We start from the raw sequence: 27,215 nt of genomic DNA, 5'->3' as shown, positions 1-27,215 counted from the left end.
CAGATATCAATCTAATGCTATGGAATAACATGCTGAAATTTAAACTTATTTGAAGAACCAGTGCTTCTTTGTGTTCCCTCCTTCTTTTATTTTTGTTATTTTAAGACTTTCACCATCAGTGCCCTAAGGAATGGGCCAACTTGTACTTACTATATGTGACTGGATAACATATGCTATTTTAAGTGTTGCCATTCCAATATTAAAAGCCATCTAAATTAAGTCTCCTAAATACGTACTGGTTTAAAGTCCTGAGGAATTATAATGTTTACTTGATGGTTTTGGTTAAGTGCAATTTGATGTATGCAGACTGCTGTTTCATTTAAGGTCATTCTTAGTAAGGCATATTAAAAATAAATATAAAAGTGACAACATAATATTTAGTTTCTTGCTACAAAATCTTAGGCAAAAAATATTTTTGCATGTAGTAATGGACTTTATCCATTTGCTGGCTTACAGGAGTTAAAATTTGTGCATTAAGCTTAACTGCCCTTGTCAGAATGTGCCACTGTGCTATAATACTGGTCCAAAGCTACATGCTAAAGATTTTGTTTCCATGCTCAAACATAGCTTGCACAAACTGCTTGAAGACTCTGTCCATGTAAGTGCACTTCCTTGGCCATATTCCTTCCAGAAAACCAATATGGCCTCCGCACGAAGTCAGAACCAAAGCAATGTTTGCATTTTGTTTGGCAGTTTCTACTGGTATAGCTAAAAGAGGGGGGAAAAAAAGTTTAAGTCCTTATCCTCTATGAAATACCAGCCACTGAATAATTTATCTTAAATGTTTCTCATGTAACATACTTATAAATATGCACAATATTAACATGCTTAAACATACCACAGGACTTAGAACCATAGCTGTGTTAAAAGCCATTTCTCTCTTCATCATTAATTCACCTTATCTGTGTGATTTTTCTGGCTGCTGTAAAAGTTTCAGAAATCACTGGGCTTCATCTTCCTTTCAGTGCCACTGATGGAACAGCACCCATGTTAACGTGTACTTACGGTTTGGTATAAATAGCGTAAGTGAAAGGACAATCGGACCTGTAGTTTTTACCCTGTGTTGCAATATTCAACTTTGGAAAAACTGAGGAACTGGGACCTTAATTGTGGATCCTGTTCATTTTGTAGGAGACTCCAAACATAAAACCTTTAACGTCACGGTAAGATTTTGTCTTTAAGATATCCTATCAGCTAATATTAAAGAAGATCCTGGGTTATTATCATTGTTATATCTGATTTGCCGTACACTTATACCTGCACATTTAGACCACACCATGCAAATACACTGGGAAGATGGTTCTTGCCCTGAGGAGCTCATAATCTAAATATGGATGATAAGCAGAAAAAGAGGAAGGGCAAACAGCGGCACAAGGACACAGAAAGCTGCCCCCTCTCACCCAGTAGGTTAGTGATTCTCCACTGATTAGTGGCTGCTAGAAAATGATTTAATTTGGAATTTAGATTATTAGACCAGATACTACAAGGTTTTTTCTTTTGCTGGGTTAGTTTTCGGCTGGATCAGCTCCCTGATCTGGTTCCCCATGTTAAGGCCAATATATGAATGGCAGCAGGCACAGTCAGATGAGGACTGCGGAGAGGTGGCCCTTTCACTGACAGCCTACAGGTAGCTTAAAGTCTTCAGTGAACGACACCGAAGACATGCGCTGATCTTGAAATACGCAGAAAAAGAGGAAACAGTGCATCTTATTTTGAATATGCATAGGTGTGTGGCTTAATGGGTGCTACCCATTTGTGAAAGAAAATAAAGGTCAGTTAGCGCAACCTGACGACAGAGAAAGCATATGACTTTATGGATGGCATTTCATGTGGTGGGATGACACTATTATCGTATGAACTGGCTGAAACAATGTGGAGCTTTATGGAGCTGTGGTGTTTGCTCTCAATATAAAAATGAGTTACTTTAAGCAACTTGCTTTGAAGTTTTAAGTATGCCAAATATACTCCTGAACATGCAGAAATCTCAATACATTCCAGTGAAGGATGCCTTTTAAAGTCATAGTTTTCAAATCATATACTTCATGGAAGGGAAAAAAAAAATTATACAGGTTTTTTGATTATTCTGGATTGACAGAAAAACAACAACAGCAAAAGACAACATGCTTTGTCCAGACAAAGGGAGTAATAGGAATGTTACTTATTGTCTAAAAGGGTTATGATTCCACAAGAAAACAAATCTGATTTCAGGTCATACACTGCTAAATTAAAAATGCCTTGGCACTACAATGCAAAGCAGCTAGTCATTCGCAGGATTTCTATTGTGGCCTTATTTATTAAAATTTATTTATTTATTTTTGAAGAGACTTGTAATCAGGTTCACTTTTTGGAGGGTTCAGTTGTCCACATCCCTTTCTGACTGAAGTTCCTTCAGAAATATGCTTCCCTACCTCCTCATTTCTAGGAGCCTGCTTTCCTTTACCCCTTTATACATGTGCTATCTCAAAGGTTATTCTACTTGAATAGTCATTATCCCTGCATATCACTACCTTCTTTGTAGCCGAGTTCCTGACTTTCGTTGAGGTGCTGGCAGACTCATTGCTGTGTGCTTCAGATGCTGATTTGCCTTTGTTTTCAACAGCTAGATTAACAGCACGGCACCCATTCCTTGGCCAAAGAAGGACCCCCAGCCCGAGTACATCACAGGAGATCTTGAATGCAATGACTGTGGTGAACACAGGGCAGAAGCACTGGACCTGCACAGCATCAGGGGAGCAATCTGTGCCTCGGAGGTCCTGACTAGCAGTGCCTGGAACGACATGCTCTGTTCCACTCCAGGGCCTCAGCATGGATGCTAAACCAACCATATCCATAGCAGGGTTAGAGTCTTTTATGAATGTTGTATTATAAGGTTCCTGCCCATAACATAAGGTACTTGACTGTGCCCCCAGTGGAGCACAGACTGAGCTGCAGAGAACCATGAGGATTCTCTTGCAGAGTATGTGATATTCTTTGCTACTCGGTGCTATTAATTTCTTTCACTTTTTTCCTCCTTTCAAAGTTGCATGCACCCAAGTAGTTTATACATTCCAGCATTTAGTAAGTGATTTTGATTCTTTACTAGGCAGAAGAAACCATGCTTCTCACTGTCTCTACAAAATGTCCTTGATTTTTCCTTTATTCAGATGGAAAATTGAAAATACTATACGCAGTATCCAGGCCTTTTAAAGCAATACTGAGGCAAGACTAAAAAAAAAAGTCAATGAAACAAAAGCCTAGGGCCTGCCAACCTTGACTGGGAAATAGCACAGGCTAAAAACAAGAGATGCAGAAAACAATGTGGTGTTTCTTGCCATCCAACACGTGCATTATTTTCAGACTCCAGACTCAGCAAGTGCTCATCTGTTTTGCCTCAGCTAATTTGTCCAGCAATCTCAGATCTGGCTCCCTTGGATTCTGTGGATGAACACATTGCTGTGTACACAGTGGCTATGATTCACGTGAGCTTCTGCCAACTGCATGAGAATTTGCCCACTTATCTGCACCAAGCCACCTGCTCCTCTTCCCTCTAGTAAGGAGTGGGCCATGTTAAACTGAATCCCGATAGGAAGTGGGGATCAGACTCAAGCCTAGATCTCCCATTCCTGCTTCAGGCAATGAATCGTGTTTTCCATGGCCGTTCTGCAGCTGTCTCCCTGGTCACTGAAGGGGCTAATGAATAGGCTTATATGCAAGGGTATGGGGAGGAGTGTGTGAGGAGAGACAGACTTGATCTTCAAGAATCAGAGCCAACATGAGAACTCCATCAATCCTGATAGGTTCAGGATCAGCTGCATACTGGCCTGAACATCTTGACTAGCTGAGCTTGTACACAAACATGATGGTCATTTATTTTGTGAGATTCGTGTCACAGCATAGAGAGAAAAATCATAGAATCATAGAATCATTTAGGCTGGAAAAGATCCTTAAGAACATCAAGTCCAACCATTAACCTAGCAATGCCAAGTCCACCACTAAACCATGTCCCTAAGCACCACATCTACACCTCTTTTAAATAGCTCCAGAGATGGTGACTCAGCCACTTCCCTGGGCAGCCTGTTCCAATGCTTCACAACCCTTTTGGTGAAGAATTTTTTCCTAATATCCAGCCTAAACCTCCCCTAGTGCAACTTGAGGCCATTTCCTCTTGTCCTATTACTTGGGTTACTTGGGAGAAGAGACCAACACCCACCTCACCACAACCCCCTTTCAGGTAGTTGCAGAGAGCAATGAGGTCTCCCCTCAGCCTCCTCTTCTCCAGACTGAACAACCTCAGCCACTCTTTGTAAGACTTGTGCTCTAGACCCCTCACCAGCTTTGTTACTCTTCTTTGGACACGCTCCAGCACCTCAATGTCTTGTAGCGAGGGCACCAAAACTGAACACAGGAGGTTCAGGTTGCAGCCTCACCAGTGCCAAGCACAGGGGAATGATCACTTCCCTAGTCCTGCTGGTCACACTGTTGCTGATACAAGCCAGGATGCTATTGGCCTTCTTGGTCACCTGGGCACACTTTGCTGGGGGTGTGGAAGGGAGATGACAGTAAATGTCTCCTCTGCTGTGACAAGCCAGCTGGGGAAGCCCTTACAGGCAAAGTGCACTGTGACCTCTGCATACCTGTCATTCAGTGGTTGCCAGCGTAACAATACCTGCCAAATGAGTTTGCTGGTTGTTAATTATTCCTTCCCAAACTGACTGGCAATGCTGTAGTGGGTGCCATGTGCTGCCTGCTTCCAAACAGCTGCAGCAGTTCTCTCCTAGAAGCCTACCCACAGTAGGATGCTGGTTATCTTCTGTGCCAGGTAAGGTATGAGCCACACACAGGTCTTTAAAGATGTCATCTTCCCCATCCTGAAGTTCTCCCTGTTCTAACCAACATGAGTTTACAGCAGAATTCTGTCACAAGTCATCGCTCTTATCACAAGCTGCAGCATTGTGCTGAATATGCCATCATTGGCTTCCACCTGCAGTGAGGATTTTTAGTAGGTGCCAATTTTGACATGCTGTTACCTCTCTGCTCTTACCTCCCCTGTGGTGAACAGGAGAGCCTGCCCTTGGCATAGTCAGTCTTGATACAGTTGGGTCACCGTTTGTATGACTCCTCCCCAGCAGAGTTTCTTGCTCTGCAGCTTCTCAGCAGAGAATTGAATATGTTGGCACTGGAGATCAACACAAAATGCAAATGACGCTTGGCAGTGCTGTGGTACTTTTCTCAAGGCTGTTTCTAGGGACTGTTAGCCATCCGCAAATAAACCCACAATGTAACAGAGCAAATTCTGCAATGTAAAGGACAGATAAATGGAGAATTGGATGCAATGCACTCTAGGATATAGGATGGCATAGCCAAGAGATACTACTGTTCATTTTTGTCCACATGTAACCTTGTACTTATGTTTCTACTGACCAAAATCTGTACTGCTGTTTGATCCAGCAGGCACAGACCTGTTATTTGTAATCACAGAACCACAATGTAAATACCTATGTGCAGAATTACCTTGTTCAAAATCAATTTGGTGTATGTTCTTCACAAAAAAAAAAAAGAACAATGGAAAAACTTATATGTGAAGCAGCATCAGCTTAAATAAGTCACTGCTGTCAGGCTTTCTGTTCCATTGTTTGGTTGATTTCTCCCTATTCCTTAAACTTTTACCCTAATTTTTATCCATCTGGCCATTCCTTTGCCATTTGGTCTCTCCAGACAACTTTATTCAACTGTGCTGTTTACATAATAGGATGCAAAATAACACCTAAGAACAATTACTCCATGTTTGGATTCAGAGGGACAGAAATAGCTCAGAGAGTTCAGTAAAAAGCATAACTGAGCTTCAGACATGCACTTTTTTGGCACAGTGGATCAGGACGCAGCTGACATGGTACCTAGCTTCAAGGACAGGATTTCAGCTTGGGCACAACACTCACAGGTGGCAATTAGCTAAGCATTAGTATAGTGAAATTTAAGTCAGAAGCCTAATACACTGCTTGAAGTTTCTGAGGAGAAAAACACCACTTCAGATGAAAAGTTAAATGTGACACTGATAATGAATGCTATCATTCCATCTTCTTGATTTATTTCTGACACTTACAAAATAAAAGGGGTTGACGGTTATATTACATATTTCCTGAAGCAATGGCTCATTTAAATTAGTTATGGTGAGAGAAGTGTCATGCAATGAAGAAAGCATTTGTTTTCATTAGTTGGTATTGTGCAATGTGAGAACTGCATTCCAGAATTAAACTACAGATACATTGGCTGCTGAGATCTATGAACTTTAAACAGCAACATTAAGGAAGGACTGCATATGAATTGTTTCTTCCTGATTCTGGATTGAGATCAAAGCGTGCTTTTTCACAATATATTCAAAAATAATGGCTGGGAAGTACAAAGTGTACCAAAAAGCTACATGAGAAGAAATCAGGTAGTAAAAGGCACCAGAGACAGCATCTGCCCTTTTTAAAGGAGGTCTCTCTTTAGGTCCATATTGCGTAGTGACAAAGCAGACTGGAGCTTGCATCCCCCAAGCTCTGTTATAGGAAGATAGGTGTGGTTGGCTTTATAAAGGATATTTAAACACAAAGGAATTCCGGCACAGCTTTCCCCCTAATGAGTTTTCTAGCTGTTTCCCAGCTGTCAGAAGCTACAGCTGTCTACAACAGAGGTGGAAGGTAGATATTATTAGGAGAGATGAGGCATAAAATAACCTGTCCCCAAAGTCAATAAAAGACTGGGGTCTGGATGAGAAGAAATTTTGTGGCCTTGAATCCATTACACAGTTGTGAATGGAAACTGCCTCTACTTGCCACAGGCTTACAGGTGTCCATACACTTTTAAGTCAGAAAAAACAAGCCAGTTGCTAGAATGAAGTCACCTCCCAAAGTAACACCAGCCCTTTATGCTTGCTAACATAAAACATCCTGCAAAAGTGTCAAGATGAATGAACTCCAGTAACTGATGGTAGCAGCCATAAATTCTAGGCTGCTAATCAGGGTGCCCTGTGTCTCCTGCCAGCGCAACTTTTCATACTGAGGGTGCATAGCACAAATGAGAACGGAGCCAAGGATACATTAACAAGCACATAACAGAGTCATGCTATTAGCTGTAAATCAGCATTATCCTGCCTTTCTAAGGTAAGCTAGTTACCACAAGGACGGTTTACAGCCAATAGCATTACCTCTGTGAACAAGGAATAAATGAATGCCTAACCACCCAAACATTTTCATGGAGAAAGGCTGGCTAGGGTCAGAGTTTGAGAAAGCATGGACAGTCATTACAACAGCCTCTAACACTTCTTGTTTCAGGTTCCTCATGGTGCTCTACCTGACCCCTCTCTACTGCAAGACTTCTAAGGCGTTCTAACAATAGCTTTGATACTTAATCTTACACAAGAGACCATCCCTATAATCCACTGTTCACAGTTGTGTTTCTTTTAAAAACCAGCTCCAAGGGAGGAGAGATCTGCTACAGCTGTACTCTAGGGGACTCAGTCTTTTGGCTAGTCAAACTACACAATTCCAGGAATGTTGAGTCTACAAAAGACCTCTTGAGCTCATATAGTCCAACCCCCCTACTCAAGCAGGGTTACCTAGAGCAGGTTACCTAATCAGGTTTTGAGTATCTCCATAGATGGAGACCCCACCACCTCGTTATACCAGTGTATGACCACCCTCACAGTAAAAATGGATTTTCTTGTGTTCAGATTGAATTTCATGGGGTCAAGGTCAATGGTTGGCTCTTGAGAGATGGAGGTTATATTGTAAAATGAAGAGTCAAGGGGATGGAGTATCTGCACTAGCTTTAATCTACCTAACAAAGGTCCCAGTCCCAGTGTTAATAGGCTGGAAAAGGTTAACAAATCCTCCAGGGACAGAGGTACACTATCTGCTTCACTGCTGCTGTTACTTGTGCTAACTAGCTAGCTTACTCCTGCCACAGTCACTACTTCACTTTAGAACAGAAACCACAAACTGACCTAGAGCTAAACATAGAGGTGAAGCCTCTCTAAGATACTTAATGGCAGAAGCATGGCACAGCAGATCACCCACTTTGCAGGTGACTATGGGGAAAGTCATCCCTGGGGTCATAAGGTCCATAAAAATTTATCTTCAGAATCACTAGCAAGATTTTATATTTGGACACAGACTTTAGGTTCATGGCCCCATCCATTCTCACTTCCAGGATATTATATGCTCATAACAGAAAGAGCAACTGGCCAATTTCAAGGGAAGAAAAAAATAAACCCATAGAGGCTAGTAAATACAAAGGGACTAACTGGCTCAGAAAGTTCCTGGACTGCAAATTGTTGAAGGTGGATGCAGTATTCTGGAGGAGTACTGCTATTGTTTGCCCAGATCTTACTTTTTTTTAAGCCTCTGTTTTGGCCAACATAAGGGATAGGTAGTTTGGCTAATCCAGAGTCACCATTTTTTTTTCCCCTCATATAGGGTGGCTGTCACCTCTTATACAATATATAACAATATATAGAACAATATAGTTCATGCATACTGTGGATTCTTTTTGTTCAAGAGGAGAAGAAATCAGACTGTTTTTTTCTAGTGCACTCCACCGGAGTGGCTCTTTTCTTTTCATGTCACATTTATCTCTAACAGGTCTTCAAGCTATAAATAGTAATGTAAGTGTGTGCATGTTTCTGTATGTGTTGTACATCTGTGCACAGATAAACAGTACACACACACACACAGAGTCCCTTCCAATTCCTTCATTCTTCTGTTTGTTGTTCTAATCTGTTTGCCTACTCACTTTGGTTTTGTGACTCATTCCACAAGAATCTCACTTGACTTGTGGTAGCAGAAGAAAAAGTTTCCTAAAATAAATCAAGCATATGAACTTCATATTTAAAAGTGTCAGGTGTTCTCTGTTGAAGACTCTCCCCTCAACCAGCTGTTCATTATAGTGGTTTTCCTCTACATTAACTTTTGTTCTCCCTCTCTTCTCAGACACTATAATACACAGACCATAAGAACAAGCATATCTTTTTAAGACAGTCAGCAACAGGGTTTTGATCTTCAGATCAAAAGCAAAATGTTCGTAATGATCATGTGCTTGGCAGAAAATAGGAAGAAAGGATGAAAACTCTGTTTTCCCTTATCTGCTTCATCTTCTAGTTAGATTCCTATTAATTTCAACATGCCTCCTTCTAGGAGCTCACCTAGAATTTGGCCTACATGCTAACTTGCATTTTTTCTTACTTTGAATTTTCAGACACTGGAGGTGGTACTGAGATCATGAGCAAAAACGACTGAAGATTTCAAGTCATCTGAAACATAAGCAACTCCCAGACATTCTTTGTACGGACTGGATTGAAAAACGGCAATTAAAAAATCCTTGTTTTCACTTTCATTGAATTCTGAATGTCTACAGTCCAGACATCTGTATCTGAGTTCCCCATTATAGGCTGTCTTCGTACTTGGTGAATAGAAATGTGTGCTTCTGAGAGGGCAATACATCTGATATCTTCCTTACAGTGAGATAAGTGACACTGTAAACGTGCATATTTCTTTCTTTTGAATGTACAGAGTCTACTAATGGCTAGTGATTGCCACCCCACGTACCTCTGCATTCTGTACTAATTGGGTCTCTCCATCATCAGCTGTTTTATATGCGTCTTACACTGTAACTAAATTGCAAGACTGATCCATCCCTGGAAGTTTCCATCCTATGTACAAGTAACATTTAAATACACCTCCACACATAGGTCTGAGTCCATTCTCAGACCTATGTAGTTTGTCTTAACGATTGCGTATACAGATAAGTAAATTTTAAAAAGCCTAAACTTACCATGACCTGGTGAGAAAACATCATCCACAGAGTTTAGACATAACACTGGAATTCCTACTGACTTCAGCTTGCGACATGGGCTAGCATCTTCATAGTAATCATCAATTGTACGGTAGCCAAACATGACTGAAGTGAACTGCTTATCAAATTCTCTAACAGTTCTAGCCTGAAGTACAGAATTCAAATAGGGAACTATGTCAGCACTTGGAAAACAGCATCTGGCTAAAGCAGAAGTAACATTTTCACATACCTTCATCACAAGATCCATATCAAATAATTTCTCCAACATTTGTCGATGCCTAAAAAGAAAGAGAGGAAAATTGGCGGGCTCGTTTTTTGTTATATAAACAGATGTAGAAGTCCTCTGCTTTATAGATACCTTTACAGAGATAACTCCCTAACAAGAACATGCTTGGTTTTAATTTTCTGTCATATTAAAACTATGTCTGTAATCCAAGAGCAGAAGAATTGTTCATTTATATGCAGGCACATCCAGCAACATAGTAAAAATCTGCAGGAGCCATGAGGAAGATGTGAAACGTAAGAGAATTTAAGAGAATTAAATATTTGGGAATATAAAACACACCCTAATTTTGCAAAGCAAAGGATGAACTAGTCCCTTCCATGGTTTTGCATTCAAGGCTGTCTTAAAAGAATTAGTATATACACATATATACTCAAAGTCAACACGTGCACGTGTAAAAATTAAAAAAATCCATTAATTTAATCCATAAATATAGAGTACATTGGTCTTGGGCTGAGTCCGTTGAGGAGCAGAGAAATTTAGTCACATTGATGACAATCTTTCTTGCAAAGATCCTTTTAATTTCAAAATTTACAGGAGAATGCACACAGAACAGCTGTGTTGTTACAGCATTAATTTTGACAGTATTATTATACTTGCTATAGATCTCATGCTAACATCCTTCCACGTTGCTAAATAGTTTAGAAGGCAACTCACCTGCTGATAGAGGATTGTAGACAAGTAGTCAAGTAATAGTTGAAAAGAAGCCAGTTTAGTGGCTTCTCCAGAGATTCTACAGATTCAAAAACATTCCAACCCGCAGAGAAAATTGCAGCTGCCATTAAAGGAGTGTCTCTGCCAGTTTTGCCCAGGTAATTTAAAAGAAGCATGCTACAAACAGAAATGAAAAACAGAAACATATATACTATCAAATTGTTTGCTTCAATTTAAAGCAAATATAACAATCAGCCACCTTTTTGTCTGTTTTTCAATAGTTTCTTGTATCAGCCCTACAGTTGTGCCTAATACTTCTAAAAGGTAGTCAATGTAATCACATATGACTCATGAAGTTTGCTTTCTCTCTCTACTGTCAGAGAGGAACTGAGCGCACTGTGTAGGATGTGGGTAGGAGTGCATTTAGAAATAAACAGATATATACTAGTCTTATTTATATCACTAAAAGGGAGGAAAAGGTCAAATAAATGCATCTTACTCATGGAACAAGTATTCCCGAGTTGTTAGTAAGTTTTACTGTTTTATAAGCTCTTGGTCTTCCCAATCTGATAAACCTGATCAGCGTGTCTGACAAATGCAAGCTGCCCCTGGCACGCCTGCCTCACTATGAAGCTGTCTTTTGAGTTGAAGGTAATGCCTCTACCCCATATGAGAGAACACAGCTGTTCTTTAACACAAAGTATGTAAAGAATGAAGTGTTGGATAATTAATAAAACTAGCAAAACAAAATTATGAGCCAAATAAATGGCTTAAGTCTTGCCTTTCTGACCAATTGCAACTTAGTCTCTACTACTGATGTATAGTTGGGTTGAAAAAAGGGGAGAGTTCACCAGTACCTGACCTTTCAAATGTAGAAACATTAAAATAGCAGGAAGAGAGTAAAAGAAAAATACTGACAGAAAAGCTGTAAGTCTTACTTTACTGCCTGAGGCCCCAAAGTTTACAACCAGCTTTTTAATACCAAGCCTTAAACTCAAAACACTACAGGTTATACAACTTAACACAACACTCTGGACCACCAACACTCTGTACCTTGGCTTCATCTACCATACTTCATGAGACAGCAACCTTTAGCAAAGACATCACGAACCAGCTTGCCATCACAGACTTTATACCTGTGCACTACTTACCCAATCATACGACAGCAAGGCAAAAGGGAAACCACTCTTTGGTATTACCAAAGACTTGCCAGTTGGTAGGTGTCGTCGTTTCAGCCAGGGTAGAGTTAATTTTCTTCATAGACACTAGTGTGAGGCTGTGTTTTGGATTTGGGATGAGCAAATGTTGATAACATGCTGAAATTTTGAGCTGTTGCTAAGTAGTCAAGGACAGTTCAGCTTCTCGTGCTGCCCTGCCAGCAAGAAGGCTGGGGGTACATGGGAAGCTGGGAGGGGACACAGCTGGGACAGCTGACCCAGGCTGGCCAAAGAGATATTCCATACCATATGACGTCATGCCCAGTATATAAGGCTGGGATGAAGGAGGGGGTGGAGGGACGTTTGAAGTGATGGCGTCTGTCTTCCCAAGAAACCATCACGCATGATACAGCCCTGCTTCCCTGGAGATGGCTGAACACCTGCCTGCCCATGGGGAGTGGTGAATGAACTCCTTGTTTTGCTTTTCTTTTGCGCGCGGCTTTTGCTTTACTTATTAAGCTGTCTTTATCTCAAACCACGCATTTCCTCACTTTTACTCTTCCGATTCTCTCCCCCGTCCCACCGTGGGGGGGTGAGCAAGTGGCTGCGTGGTGCTTGGTTGCTGGCTGGGGCTAAACCATGACAGTAGGAACCAGCAGGAAAAGAACAGCAAAGAGCACTTGGGAGTGAGCTCCTGATATCAGCTCAGTTGAACCCAATGAGGAAAGTTACCTGTGGCACATATAGGAGGTAGGTAGCGTATGTTCCCTTTCACCCACAGAAGAGGAAGAACCTGAGTCACCAGTCTATATACTGTAAGAACATTGAACCATAAACCAATTAAAAAAAGTTGGAGTAGTAGAAGCAGCCACTTCTCTAACAGAATTCACAGAATATATGTGCTAGAGAGAAGGTTTAGGAATCTTTATGTTAGAAAACAAGGTCCCTTTCCAAAATAATATATACTGAAGATCAGTAGAACAAATGGGCTTTCATTTACGTTTACACCTTTTGTGAAGTGAATGTTTATTCTTCTTCCTAATTGGGCAAATGTGTCCTATATAGACTAACTGGCTATTCAGAAAATTTTGAAAAGGGATGGATAATAAAAACTGTTGTAAGATTAAGACGAGTGGATGATTTTCAAAATATGCCCCTGGTGAGATCTCTGCTTCTGCTTCATTTTAAACATGCAAGTGCTCCAATTAATTTTGAAGCATATAAAGAGTCCCCATGTGGATGATTAGAGACTCTTCCAGTTTTCTGTACAATTAAGCATATGCTTTCTCTTTGTGGTTCAGGACTTCAAAAACGTATTGGAGGACGAAGGTGGAACATCCAAAAAAACAGCATCCTGGCCTGTATCAGAAACAGGGTGGCCAGGAGTAGGGAAGTGGTCATGCCCCTGTACTCAGCAATGGTGAGGCCACACCTTGAATACTATGTTCAGTTTTGGGCCCCTCACTACCAGAAGGACATTGAGGTGCTGGAGCATGTCCAAAGAAGGGCAACAAAGCTGGTGAGGGGTCTGGAGCACAAGTCTTATGAGGAGCGGCTGAGGGAACTGGGGTTGTTTAGTCTGGAGAAGAGGAGGCTGAGGGGAGACCTTATTGCTCTCTACAGCTACCTGAAAGGGGGTTGTGGTGAGGTGAGTGTTGGTCTTTTCTCCCAAGTAACTGTCAATAGGACGAGAGGAAATGGCCTCAAGTTGTGCCAGGGGAGGTTTAGATTGGATATTCAGAAAAATTTCTTTATGGAGAGAGTAGTCAAGCATTGGAACAGGCTGCCCAGGGAGGTGGTGGAGTCACCATCACTGGAGGTGTTCAAAAAACTTGTAGACATGGTACTTCAGGATACGGTTTAGTGGGCATGGTGGTGTTGGGTTGTTGGTTGGGTTTGATGATCTTGAAGGTCTTTTCCAATCTTAATGATTCTGTGATCTTGCCTAAAATTGTCCAATGATGGTGATGAGGTAAAAGTCAGGAACACACAGATACCCTGTACCATGCTAACAGACTTTGCCACTATTTAGGATACCATATCTAGGTTAAGCCAAGGACAGAAATGACACTAAGGTCTGAACTGGTCTGTTGTACCAGTCACAGAACAGCACCAGTAGAACTGTACCTTCAGCCCTGAAAACCCAATTCTTCACCTACTACATCCCAGCCCTCTTAGTTCTAGTGTAATGGTGTACCACACATGAAGCTACCCATGAAGAACTACAGCGCTTTAAATCTGTATCTCGTCATTGAAACAAGTCTCTATAGCAGATGATTTTCGGTCAGAGATCTGCTTGGCAGGATCCCATGTGAGATGGCCCCGATGGGCAAAGAGGTCTGGGAGAACTCTTTGGCCTTAAGAATAACTGAACATAAAGCACAAGTGTGGTACATGCTGATGTGCAGGAAGTTGAGCAAGAGTGGCAGAAGACCACATGGAAGAACAAAAAACCCCTGACTGAGTTCAAGAAGGAAGTATCCTGAAGGTGGATGGGGGGTGAGCTGCCTGGGAGAAACAGTCACTGCCCAAGCAGGCCGGGGTGCAGTCAGGAAAAGTGGAGTTCAGCTGAAATTTGAACTAGCAAGGGATATGCAGGACAACAAGAAAAAGGCTTCTGCAACAAGAAAGGCTTCTCTAAGTACATTGGCACAGAAAAGTCTCAGAACAAACAACATCCACTCCTTTCCCCTCATCAGTGAAGCCAGTCACCTCATCATAGTAGGCAGTCGGATCACTTGGGCATGCTTTGTCCTTCATGAATCCAGTCACCTTCTTATCTTTCATATGCTTGGAAATGGCTTCCAGAGGATCTTCCCAAAGAAGTGAGGTTAGTCTGAGCAGCCTTTATTCCCTCCTGGGACCACTATTCAACAGAGCAGGGGACCAAGTGACAGAAGATTTGTAAAAAGTAGAGGCTACCTGTCTTCCCTGTCTTTACTGCTGAGGTCTGTTGTCAAGCCTCCTAAGTCCCTGTGCCTAGTGGCAGGCTATGGGAAATGAAATATTACTCATGGCAGAGGAAGATCAAGTTAGGGCCCAGTTATGCAAACTGGGCATAGACATGTCAATGGGACCAGGTGAGGTGCACCAAAGCTCCAGAGGGAGGCAGCCAATGTCATTATGAGACTGCTCTTTGACTTTTTAAAGCTTACAGCAACTGTGGAATATTCCTGATGCCTGGGAAAAAAGGGACCCATATACAAGAATGGCAAGAAGGAGGAAATACAGGCTGGTCAGCGTAACCTCAGCGCTTTGGGAATATACTCTGGAAGGCATTTCCAAGTATGTAAAGGTAAAGAAGGTGACTGATAATAGCCAGCATGGATTTACCAAGGACAAAGCATGCCTGAGCAAACTGGCCTGAGCCTTTTATGATGAGCTGACTGCCTTTGTTGACTAGGGGAAAGGAATGCATGTTGCTTATTTTGATTTAACAAGGCTTTTGACAGTCTTACATGGTCTCCATGTAGCCAAATTGGAGGGACATGGTCTGAATAGGTGACCTGCAACGTGTATGGAAAACTGACTAGACCACCAGGCACAGAGAGTTGTGATCACGAACTTGAAGTCCAACTGGAGTGGCTGGACCAGATACTAGTAGTGTTCCTCAGGGGTCAATAATGGGGCCTATACTGTGTAATGTCTTCATTAACTGGATGATGAGATGGAATGCACCCTTAGTAAGCTTGCAGGTCCAATTGTTGGGAACGGCTGGTGAACTGGAAGACAGGGCTGCCATTCTGAGGGACCCCAACAGGCTGGGGAAATAGGCTGGCAGAAACCTCATGAAATTCAACAAAGGGAAAAGCAAAGTCCTGCACCTAGGACAGATTAACAACTGGCTAGAGAGCAGCTGAAAAAGACCTGGGCAAACAGAACATGACTCAGCAATGCACCCTTGCAGCAATGAAGATGAATAACAACATACTGTGCTTTGTAAGAGTAAAACAAGCAAACCAAATTATTATTTCCCTGTATTTGGCACTTATGAGATTGTATATGGAGTACTGTGCCAAATTTTGGGCTTCCCAGCAAGATAGGCACTGACATACTGAAGAGATTCATATGTCTTCATACCAAAGACACTGGCAAAATCCCAGCAACGTGAGTGGAAAAAGATTGACCTGATTTAAAAGGCTTCCAAATTACTTATTTATTGGAGTATCAATAACTATATTGCTTGAACAAATCTGTATTTATCCCAAAGTTCCTACAAGTTATTAGTAGATTAATGTCAATACACAGGCCTATATCTGCCCACCCTCCATAAAATTTATCAGAAAGAAGGGAAGTCTCAGGAAGTTACCACTGTGTCTGCAGTATTTCTAATGGAAGTTCTCCTCTCCTACGATTTTTCTTAAAGAGGCTGTCTGAACATTTCTTCTAGCTTCTAGCAGTGATTTTTCTAAGAAACTGTGTTATCATTGTCTGTTTTAGCTCTGCTTTCTGGAGAGAAGCCAGGCCAGCAAGTCTTAATACCACATGCTATATCAACCCATACCGGTTTCAACAATACTACTTCTTGCTTCTGAGCCAGACAGAGCAGATACCCACACCTCTTCCAGCTTAACCTACCCACACACTGCAGAACCCAAACAGAGTGAAGATAAACCTTGTAATTTCCAGAGGTTGCTAAGAAACATGGTATGTTAGCTCTAGTTCCTATTTTTTTCCCCTCTGTTCCAAATACAGCCTCCATAGTTTCCAAAGATTGTATTGCCCACCTGTTTGGCTGTCAATCTGTCTGTCAGTGTTTCCTATCTTTCTCCACCCCCTTCAATTTTTGATTGTTGGCCAATTTCGACCTTCCCTGTCACCAAGCTAAAAGCCTCAAAGATACAAAGTTTCCAAAAGTCTTCTGAGTATTGACTGTTGGACAGACCCAAGTTAGTTGCAGTTCAGTAAGTAAGGCAAATATTGCAGAGTAATGATTTACAATCAGGCTACAACAGTCTTATTTTACAATCATAGTTAAGCTGAGACTTTTGTTACATAATATCTTACCCTCCCATAGAAACACCGGCTGCTATGAATGGAGCTGAGGGGTGCAGGCTGTGTACATGACGAATAACGGCCTCTAAATCCTCTGTGTTAGCTGCACAGTAAGTCCTTGGTGTCTGTAAGGAGTCAGAGGGAAAAATGCCATCATAAGCTTTTGTATTATCCTTTAAGGACAAAGCAAACTGAACAGTGGATCATTTATACAACAAGATAAATTTAGCATTTATTGTGAAGCTGGGCTAAATGACAAATATAAACCCAGAGCATTTCACGAGGAGGTGGACGAAGGAGTTACACTTGTTATCATTACAAAATAAAACAGGTGACAAATATCTTCAGTATTTGCAACCTCCAGGTCATTAGATGAAATCTGAACACAGAGCAACGAGCTAAACTAGACAGAACTAGATCAGAACTAGATAGGCACCAATATTTTTTAAATACCCTGAAGAAATGTAAACGTATAGTAAATGCTGCAATTTACAGAAAATAAAGTTATAATAACAATTTTACCATCTTTACCCACATTCAAATGCAAAAGAAAATATTAGCTTTCAAGTTCTGTCACCTAGCATTTGAAAAGTAGACAATATTTAGATTCTACACACCATACAAGCACATAAGTAGATAAATTCACCAGTGCCATTTACCTAATTTACTGTTTTAATAGTTACTAAATATTGTTTAATTTTGTTAATACAAAATATTGTATTAACTAAAGCAATGAAACACATATATTATCCCTTCTCAATCTACCATCAGCGTCTTTTCAAATCTTGAACTGAGACTTGGAATGACTTCCACTGGCTTCACTGAGAATTGGGGAACCCCTTCCTTGCTTTTGAAGGATAAGCACAGCTTTTGAGTCTCACGTGCACAGACAGCTGCTACAGGCCACAATCTGGGGGACTCTCTGGAGCAGTATAAGGAAGATAAGTCCTCTTAGGTACAATAAGAATCACAGTAAAATAGCTTTTATTCTAATGGTGTTCTCTAGATTTCATCTCCTGCAAAAGAGAGCTTTTAACTATAGAGTTGCTACTAACATGTTAGTGACCTTGACTTATCTGTAGGTAGCGGCTGGCATGCCAAAATTCAGTATAAACATTAAAACTAAATCTAAAAATACTTAATAACTTAAATTGAACTTATTTGTTGCCTGAAGCAACAATGTATTTTAAGGGTTGTTGTTTTTTAATTGCTTTCAGTTAAACAGTCTGGATATTTGTAAGAAGTTTTAGCAAGTTTAATTAGATGAAACAAATTACTTAAAATACATTAAATAAGAATATTGAAATGTTGAAGTCAAAGATTAATAAAAAGGCAAGAAAAGCTAAATCTGGATAATTAAAACTGAAAAGGTTTTTAATTTCCATTTATGTCGCATTTCCAGTTCTCATCCCCATGAATCACTCTTCACTGATTTACACCCTATTAATTATAAACAGTGTGAATGTGTTTTATTTTAATTAAATTGTCAAGTTTACAAGGAAAAATAAATTATTTTTGGTAAGTAGGGTCTAATGTATTCTACATGAAAGTGTATTTGATTAAAAGTTTACAAAATGGGAGAGATATGTTGCACTTTAATTTCAGTTAATTCCTGACACTTTAATGTCTGTCTATCTACTCATTGTATGAAGCTAGTTTAAAACACCATCTTAGCTCACATTGGCTGTGGTCAATCTAATATTTGATTATTCCACTACAATAATTCACAGTAAATTTTAATAAAAAATGAGAATAGCATTTTAAAACTGATTCTTTAAATAGGTATTATTTGCTGAAAATTTGAATCTATCTTTAAAGAGACTAGAAAAAGAACTACTTGCATGACTAATTTCTACTGTGGTGCTCAACTATGCTTCAAACTCATTAACTGGGGATTTTATATTAAAATGTAGAAATCCCGTTGCAGAAAATGTGATAATTTCAGCTGGCTTGCTTCACAGTAAGATCTTATAAAGCTTAAAGATGTAAATCCGATTATAGTAAAATACACACAATGTATCCAAACAAGAGATCTTTTCTCTTAATGATTCAGAAATTCATCAATAAGGACTTTGTGTGTCACAAAACTGCTTTGTAGATCCATCTCCAAAAGTATGCAGAAAACTACTCTTAACATGGCAATATTTGCATTGAAATGCTTTATCTGATTATGGGAAAGCATTCTGAGCTTTTTAAAGTTTGAAAGCAGGGGATTAAAAAATGCAAAACAATACCAAGTATTATGCACATTCAGTCCAGCTGCAGAACTGTCAACAAAACTCATATGAAGAAACAAAGCTTATTCAGCAATATTTTATCATGCCTTGTCCCTAGCTGCAGAACACGTTTAGCTTCCAGACTTTGTCATTTGTGGAATTGCCAGTTATTTCTAAGCAAACATGATGTCTGTCCCAAAACCAAAAAATGTCTTTTGTAGCCAAGTTTGTGTCATAGTTACTGAGACAAATACAAGAACACATTTAACTTTTAGGATATGGCTATCCATAAAAATCTGGTTGATTAATTCAACAACACATAATACAGATCAATTTTAATGGCACAACTTTTTAACCATATCAAAATCTATTTTAAACTCATATTGGCAATTGGGACAGTAATTATGACTGCTTATATTTGGATTTTTATGTTAAAACAACAAGAGAAAATTACATTGATTGAACAGAATTTCTTGGATGTGTATGTTTTAGATACTACAGTATTTCTGGAAAGAAAAGCATAAGGATTATTCATTTTAATGTTGCAGATATTAATAATTTAAATAATTTCCTAAAATGAAATGCTCAGAAAAATTGTGAGTTGACCAGTTGACCTCTGAGCTTTAAAATAAAAGATGAATATTGGCACACAATTCATCTACCAGATGACTAGATTCTCTTCTCTGCATTTTCAACATATGCTGTGAGTTTCTATCATTTAAATCCAGCCATACAAATAGACACGAATAAGTCCACATATACCGCTTATGTGAGAGATGTTTATCTTAGAAGTCATCCTTACCAAAAGATCCTCACCAGCAATTCCCCGATTGTTAAAAACCACGCATCTAAAAATTGAGACAGTAAATTCAATTATACACATTTTCATTCCGCTAAAAATAGTAACTTATACCAAAAAATGAAAACGCAGAAAGAAAAACAACCCAGTTCTATGAGTAAGTTCAGCACATAAATATTTCCAGTCCTACAGATCCTAAAGTCTGACCTGTGTGGAACAACCTTTATACCAAAATGGAGTTCACTGAAGTCAGTGGGACTCTGTATGAGCTCTGTGATTTGCCGGTCGAGGTCAGATTGCAGGATGAGAGCCCCAGGGTTTACCTGAAGATGGTACATGCATCTTGTTCGGCCTGCACTCTGAGCTGGCCAAATACAGGCCATAACCTCTGCCTGTGCAGGGCTGAGCCTAAAGCATTCTCTCTGAAAGAGAATGTCAAGAGATCCATGTGTAGACATCCTCCAAAGCTGCATAATTGTATTAAATAGCAGGAAATGATCCAAATCAAAATTATGATGACAGCTGCATCTAAGTTGCAGGTCCTTGGGGAGGGGATTTTTTTTTTTTGCATCTGGTATAGCAGAAGTTTCTGTTCTCTCTATGCTGGTGGGAGTCTCTGAATTTTCTAGCAGTATAACCTTGATTTAAGGATCTATGCTTTCTTAATAAATCTTACTTTTCTATTACGCTTCTACCATCTCACTGTAATAATTTTGTTAAATAATATATACATATTTTAGATGGGTTGAAGGCATAAAAAATTACTTATTTCAGTGTTTTTCTCAAATGTTGCTGTTTAAAAACCAAATTACAGCATTCTGTTGAAATTTGATCTAAAGTCCTTTTTAATGCTATACCTTTGGGCTCCTCACTACAAGAAGGATGTTGAGGTGCTGGAGCGTGTCCAAAGAAGGGCAACAAAGCTGGTGAGGGGTCTGGAGCACAAGTCTTACGAGGAGCGGCTGAGGGAACTGAGGTTGTTTAGTCTGGAGAAGAGGCGGCTGAGGGGAGACCTTATTGCTCTCTACAACTACCTGAAAGGGGTTTGTGGTGAGGTGAGTGTTGGTCTTTTCTCCCAACTAACTAGTGATAGGACAAGAGGAAATGGCCTCAAGTTGTGCCAGGGGAGGTTTAGATTAGATATTAGGAAAAATTTCTTTATGGAGAGAGTGGTCAAGCATTGGAATAGGCTGCCCAGGGAGGTGGTGGAGTCACCATCACTGGAGGTGTTCAAAAAACACGTGGACGTGGCACTTTGGGACATGGGTTAGTGGGTATGGTGGTGTTGAGTTGATGGTTGGACTTGATGATCTTGAAGGTCTTTTTCAACCTTAATGATTCTGTGATTCTTTTCTTAGGTGATCAAATGCAGACATTTCTTTCAGGAACACTTAAAAAAATTAATAGTAAGAAATTGTTGATTTGAGGGCTTTCTTCCTCTGATATTTTTTGCTGATAAGTTTTAAAGTAGTTTTAAAAGTACTTTGAACATTTAAAGTGCTACTTTACTTTCATAATTTAGTAAAGCGGTTATCCAAACCTCCAAAGAACAGCTAGCCAGACATGTACATAACTGCTCACATATACATATTTGAAGGACTTACTATAGTCAGTACCAGAAGTACCAATCTGCAAAGACAAAATGTAATATTCCAAATACAGATTCTGGAACAATGACAACTTATTTTAAAGCACAGCAGCAGCAATGTGATTACATAAAGGAATCTACTCATCAACTAATCCACTTAGTTTACCCAACTCTGACCAGAAGCCTTAATAACAAAACTATATTAAGCAGTGACAACTAAAAGGTGACAAACCTCTTCCTTAACCACCAGTAAGAGCAGCCTAGCTCCCCTTTCTGCACTCACAGATTTGAGGCTGTTGAATCAAGTAATTTTGGCATTCAGAAGCTGACCCCCTCTGAGGCCTGCTGCCAGCAACCCATCCACATGAGTCTTCTTGGAGCTCAATACAAACCCCTTTTCTAGAAAGTGTAAAGGTAACACAAATACAGATATTACAATTTAAGAAGCAGCAGCAAAGGCCTATGCAGACTTAGCTTGCTTTCACTGCAATCTCTGGGGCACATCTGTAGATAGTAAAACAGCCCTTCCGAATGTACTGCCTGTTACGTAATTCTACTATTATTATTATTACTAATAATACTTTCTTACATAAACTAATGTCTTTAGATCTCATTTGCCTTAGGAGGGCATCTTATACGTATACATACTTATATTTGATCTTATTAGAAGCAGCAAAATACTAGCAATTAAATACAACAGCACCTATATCCCAGCGTTTCGCTTTGATGGATCATATGAAGAATGTAGGATTCCTTGCTTGTTCCTGTCAGGCCAGGCAATAACAGGACAGTGGGTCTTGTGCCGGCATCCGGATAATATAGGCTGTTATTATTATCAAACCAATCCAACGAAATCTGTCCTCCATCTGCTGTTTTAATGAGCTCACTGAAAGGCACATTTCAAGACAACACTGATTAGATTGAAAAATACATGCATGTTATTGAGTGCTTACAAATTACCAGGTATGAATTCTGCATTTGTAATTATGTTTTAATACTCAAAGTGCCACCTAACTAGGTATGTTTGCATGTTTACCATTCAGAAAGAGCCACGCCTACAGCTGACATGAGTTAGCACAATCAATTTGTAGAGTAATTCAAGTTCACAGTAAATGAAGAGCTGGCTTTTCATGAATTGCTGCTGCTGTACTGGAAGCCTGTAACTAATGTGATTTTTGGCATTGCCTTCTATTTTATATAGGCTTGTGTACTGCAGATTTCCTTTAGATCATCTGAGAATCTTTTGATAGTACACTGGGCAATGTGTTAAACATTTATCACTTTTTTTTTCTCTTTATCCAAAGCAGCAGCATGTATAATGGATGGCACTTTGTTATGTTTTAAACATACAGAACACAGACACACACTACTGTATCTTTCACCCTGTATATCCACAAACTTTGCTAGAATGCACGCTTAAACCATATATGTTATGAATGCAACAACTATTATAATATCCCAAGAACCTAAGCATGCATTAAACAATGACAAGAAGGTTTTATACTTTTTTTTAGAAACATACAGCATCTTCCCGCTTCCTGGCAATGAAGACATTGTATGAGAGAGTTGGCGTAGGAACTACCAAAATTTAAGCCTACCTTGCATTTGATTTTTTCATTTGAAATTCTTGATAGCACCTATTCCAGATTTTAAAGCTCATCAGCCTTGTTGGATTCATTAGCTCAGCTTTGCCCTTTTTCAGTAATGGGAAGTAGATGCAATGCTGGTGTGTACTGCCAACACAATCTCAAATGGTGCAAAATAAGCATTGCCCCATGGAACTATGTTTCTTCCCTCACAAACCTTGAAATAGAGAGTATACAAGAAGGGCTAGAAAAAGTGGACATGGCCATACCACTGAAATGTTTCCTAGTTACTAAAACTAAGGGAAGCTGCTAAATGCTAAATCTATTCTACCATGCAAACAGAGCTGAAACAACTTGTGCCGCATCCAGGTTCCGGCGCATAAAAGTACTTCTCCTTAGGTCTTGTGCCAAATGCTTCATTTGCCAGACTAAGTCTCATTTCTGTGCAAGAGAGATCAGCTGAGGACAAACAATAAATATAAGGTTTTTTCCTCTTAGAATTCAGGCATCAAACAACACAACATAAACCCCACAGGTAACAGTTACTCCGAAAACCCCAAAAGTTTTATATATTTGAAACAATGCTGAATGTGGCCAAGCTATGGTTAAGGTAGAACATGTCGGTTCAGTGGACGGATACAGTGATTGCATGACCTTTGCAAAATGATGGCATTCAAACACCAGAATGTTTGATACTCCAGATGACTGTGCTGCCATCCAGAGGGACCTCAACAGGCTGGAGAAATGGTTTGACAGGAACTTCATGAAGTTCAGTGAGGGGAAGTGCAAAGTCCTGCACCTGGGAAGGAACATGCACCATGCACCAGTACAGCCTGGGGGCTGACCATTTTGAAACCAGCTTGGCAGAAAATGTTGCGGGGGTCCTAGGACACCATGTTGAACATGAGCCAGCAATGCACCCTCGCAGGAAAGAAGGCCAACAGCCTCCTGGGCTGCATTAGGAGGAGCATTGCCAGCAGGTCAACGGAGGTGATCTTTCCCCTCTATTCAGCACTAGTGAGCCCACAGCTGGAGTACTGGGTCCAGTTATGAGCTCCCCAGTACAAGGGAAACATGGACATACTGGAGAGAGTCCAGCAAAGGGCCGCAAAGATAAGGAAGGGACTGGAGCATATCTCCTATGAGAAAAGGCTGAAAGAGCTGGGACTGCTCAGCTTGGAGAAGAAAAGGCTCAGGGCAATCTAGTCAATGTCTTTATAATAGACGGATACCTGAAGGGAGGGTATGAAGAGGACAGAGGCAGGCTCTTCTCAGTGGTGCCCACTGACAGGACAAGAGGCAATGGGCACAAACTGGAACACAGGAGGTTCCCTCCAAACGTCAGGGAACTGTGAGGGTGACTGAGCACTGGCACAGGTTGCCCAGGGATGTTGTGTTGTCACCATCCTTAGGGATATTCAAAAAACATCTGGATATGGTCTGGGGCAACCAGATCTAGGTGTCCCTGCTTGAGCAGGGGGGTTGGACAAGGTGACCTCCAGAGATTCTGTCCAACCTCAATCATTGTGTGATCCTGTGAACATACAACCACATCAATTCCTATACTGTCACCAATATTTCAGTGCTCTAAAACTCTCTGAGCTAAAATAAGGCGATTTGGGAACACTGACCTTTTAAACCTACTGTATATTGAATGCAGGATAGAGATGGTTCCAAGCCTAGGATGGAGTTGTAAAGGCAGGGATAAAGCAAAAAAAATGGGCACAAGCTTGAGCAATGATGGTAGCTGTGACACAGTCAGAGTAAGGTAACTGCTGGCTACCAAATCAGTCACTTTCCAGAAGAAAGGCACTTACTTCCTGTACTGTACTTGAGGTCTAGAGGTGATAAAGGGACGCAGGAGTGTCTGCACCCGACCTTCCCAGCACCAAATTGTGGGATAGTAAGTTTCTGTCACAACAGGGCAATATTCCTCGAGGAAGCGGCAGAAACGGTCATTGCTGGCCACCAGCTGGGGTTTCTAGGAAGAAAGACTACAGTCAGGCATGGGCATTGATATAAAACAAACTAACAGACAAAGAAATAAAAAAAAACTTGTTTAAATCCTCTCCCAGTAAACTGATTTCTTTCATGTAACCATTTGCAATGCTTTTTCCTTTCATGCTAAAGAGATAAGTAAATGAAAACTAAACGAAATGCCAAAATGCCCAACTGAAAAGTGAAACCTCCTAAACAATGGATTCCTTACCTATTTCTAATAACATGTTATTCTAGCTCTACTTTTACCAGCATTGTATCTTTCACTGACAAATCAAAACCACATTGTCTCACAGTAGGCGAGAAAGATTCTATTGAAACAGTTTTCTTGCACCGCACAGAAATTATACTTAACCTGTGTACTTTGACTGTGCACCTGCAGTACCTATTTTAACCTGGGAGGACACTCCTCCTCCCATCTCATACTACGGTACACAGATGCATTAGTTACCCATCTCTAATAACACTGCATACAGAGATTTTTCTTACAGCTTCCATTCGTATACCAATTGACATTGATACCCCTGTATACCAAACATCTAGCACTTTAGCAAACACATTCCTTCAACTTCTCTTTTACACTGACTCTCCAACACGTGAGCATTAATAGGACAATAATAGATGCTTTGAAGAAAACCATTACACATATACAGCGGCAGTGGCACATCCTCCCTTCACTTTTGTCCTCTGAACAAAACCAAGTACCCTCTTCTTGATGAAGAGGAAGGCTATGTTCTCAGCGCTTTCTGTGAATGACTGTGGCAACACACGTCTTCAACAGTCATAAATCTTTTGATATGCGTATTTTCAGTTGATTAAGCATTCAATGAGGTGCTCTCACCACGGGGCCACTTTAGATCAAATGAGGCTCACTGTATCCAAGTAATGTGCGAATGCCTAATTTATCTGTCAAACCACTACTGACGAGAAGATGTACAAGAGTGTCCTAGCACCCAAAACACATCGACAGTGTCTCCAAAGGCATTTACGGTGGTACCAAAGGCTCACCTGTCCTGTTAGCAAACCAAAGAGGTGGGGTTTTGTTGTGGAGGGAGAGCTCCCGACCTCCCTTTCCAAAAACCATCAGCCCCAGCCAAGCTCTCTCTCTGGTACAACTGTATTTCAGGGATGCCTGAGGCCAGAACCCCTTCCCCTCCCAGGCCGGGCACGACCAGGCGGGCCCTCCCTCAGGCCGGCCGGCCCCGGGGGCGCCCGGCGGGCCCCGGCGGTTCACCTGGGGCCCAAGAGTCCCGGCGGGGACAGGGAGGGGGACGGCGCGCGACCCGGCTCGGCCGCGGAGACGGGCCTGTGCGGGGGGCGAGCGGGGTTTCGGCCAGCCGGGACCCGGGAGCGGCACCTCCAGAGGAAGGACGGGGAGTGTGAGGAGGACGAGGCGGGCGCAGCGCCCTGGCCCCTGCCCAGCCATTTCAGGTGCCGCCGCTCCCCTCGCCAGAAGGGCGCCGGCTGCCTCCCCTAAGCAGGGTGGATCGAGGTGACCTTCGCGGGACGGTCCCCGCCAGGACGGTCCTCCCTTAGAGGGACACCTGCGGAACCCGCCCGCCCCGCCGCCCTCCCGCTCACCTTGGCGATGCTGCTGAGGTAGTAGCAGGCGTAGGCGACGCCGAAGCCCAGCACCAGGGACAAGCCCACGCCGGAGCCGAAAAGCCCCACGCGGACCTGGCTCTCCAGGTAGAGGGAGAGCTCCCTGGTCAGCACCTGCCAGTCCATGGCACAGGCAGGCGGGCCGGCAGGGCAGGGCAGCGCAGGGCAGGGCAGCGCAGCGTAGCGCACCCCCGGCTGCCGCGGCCGAGCCCACCCCGGCGCGGAGGGAGGAGGAGCTGCCGCTCCGCGTTACAGCGCCGCCGGCGGCATCCCCGCACCGCCCCCGGCCCGCCCCTGCCCCGGCAGCCGCGGCCTGCGGGGCGCGGGCGGGGGCCCGAGACCGGGGCCGGCTTGGAAGGGCCGAGGCCGGTCTGGGCGCGGAGAGGCGGGCTGCGGGTGGGCCGGCCGGCCTGCTCCCGCAAGCGGGCCACCGAGCCGGGCCGGGCCGGACCGGGGCGGGGCGGGCCCCGGCGGCCACAGCCTCGCCGGAGGGAACCCTGAGCGAAGCGGCGGGCGCGGGCCTGGGC

At 41.8% G+C, this 27,215-nt stretch overlaps 1 protein-coding gene across 1 annotated transcript; it reads right to left on the bottom strand.

The window, feature by feature from the left end:
- Nucleotides 1–529: 529 nt before the first annotated feature.
- Nucleotides 530–26,814, bottom strand: ABHD3 (abhydrolase domain containing 3, phospholipase; the record flags this gene model as incomplete). Its single annotated transcript, XM_082015268.1, has 9 exons — nt 530–708; nt 9,790–9,955; nt 10,040–10,088; nt 10,751–10,924; nt 16,912–17,024; nt 19,918–19,963; nt 22,206–22,388; nt 24,906–25,069; nt 26,668–26,814. The coding sequence occupies 9 exons, from the start codon at nt 26,812–26,814 to the stop codon at nt 530–532; spliced, it is 1,221 nt and encodes a 406-aa protein (XP_081871394.1).
- Nucleotides 26,815–27,215: the final 401 nt, after the last annotated feature.

The sequence above is a fragment of the Phaethon aethereus genome (genome assembly GCF_964289735.1).
Source record: "Phaethon aethereus genome assembly, chromosome: 2".
NCBI classification, from domain to species: Eukaryota; Metazoa; Chordata; class Aves; order Phaethontiformes; family Phaethontidae; genus Phaethon; species Phaethon aethereus.
Note: the sequence above shows the minus strand (reverse complement) of the source record. Positions and strands in the feature narration are given on the sequence as shown.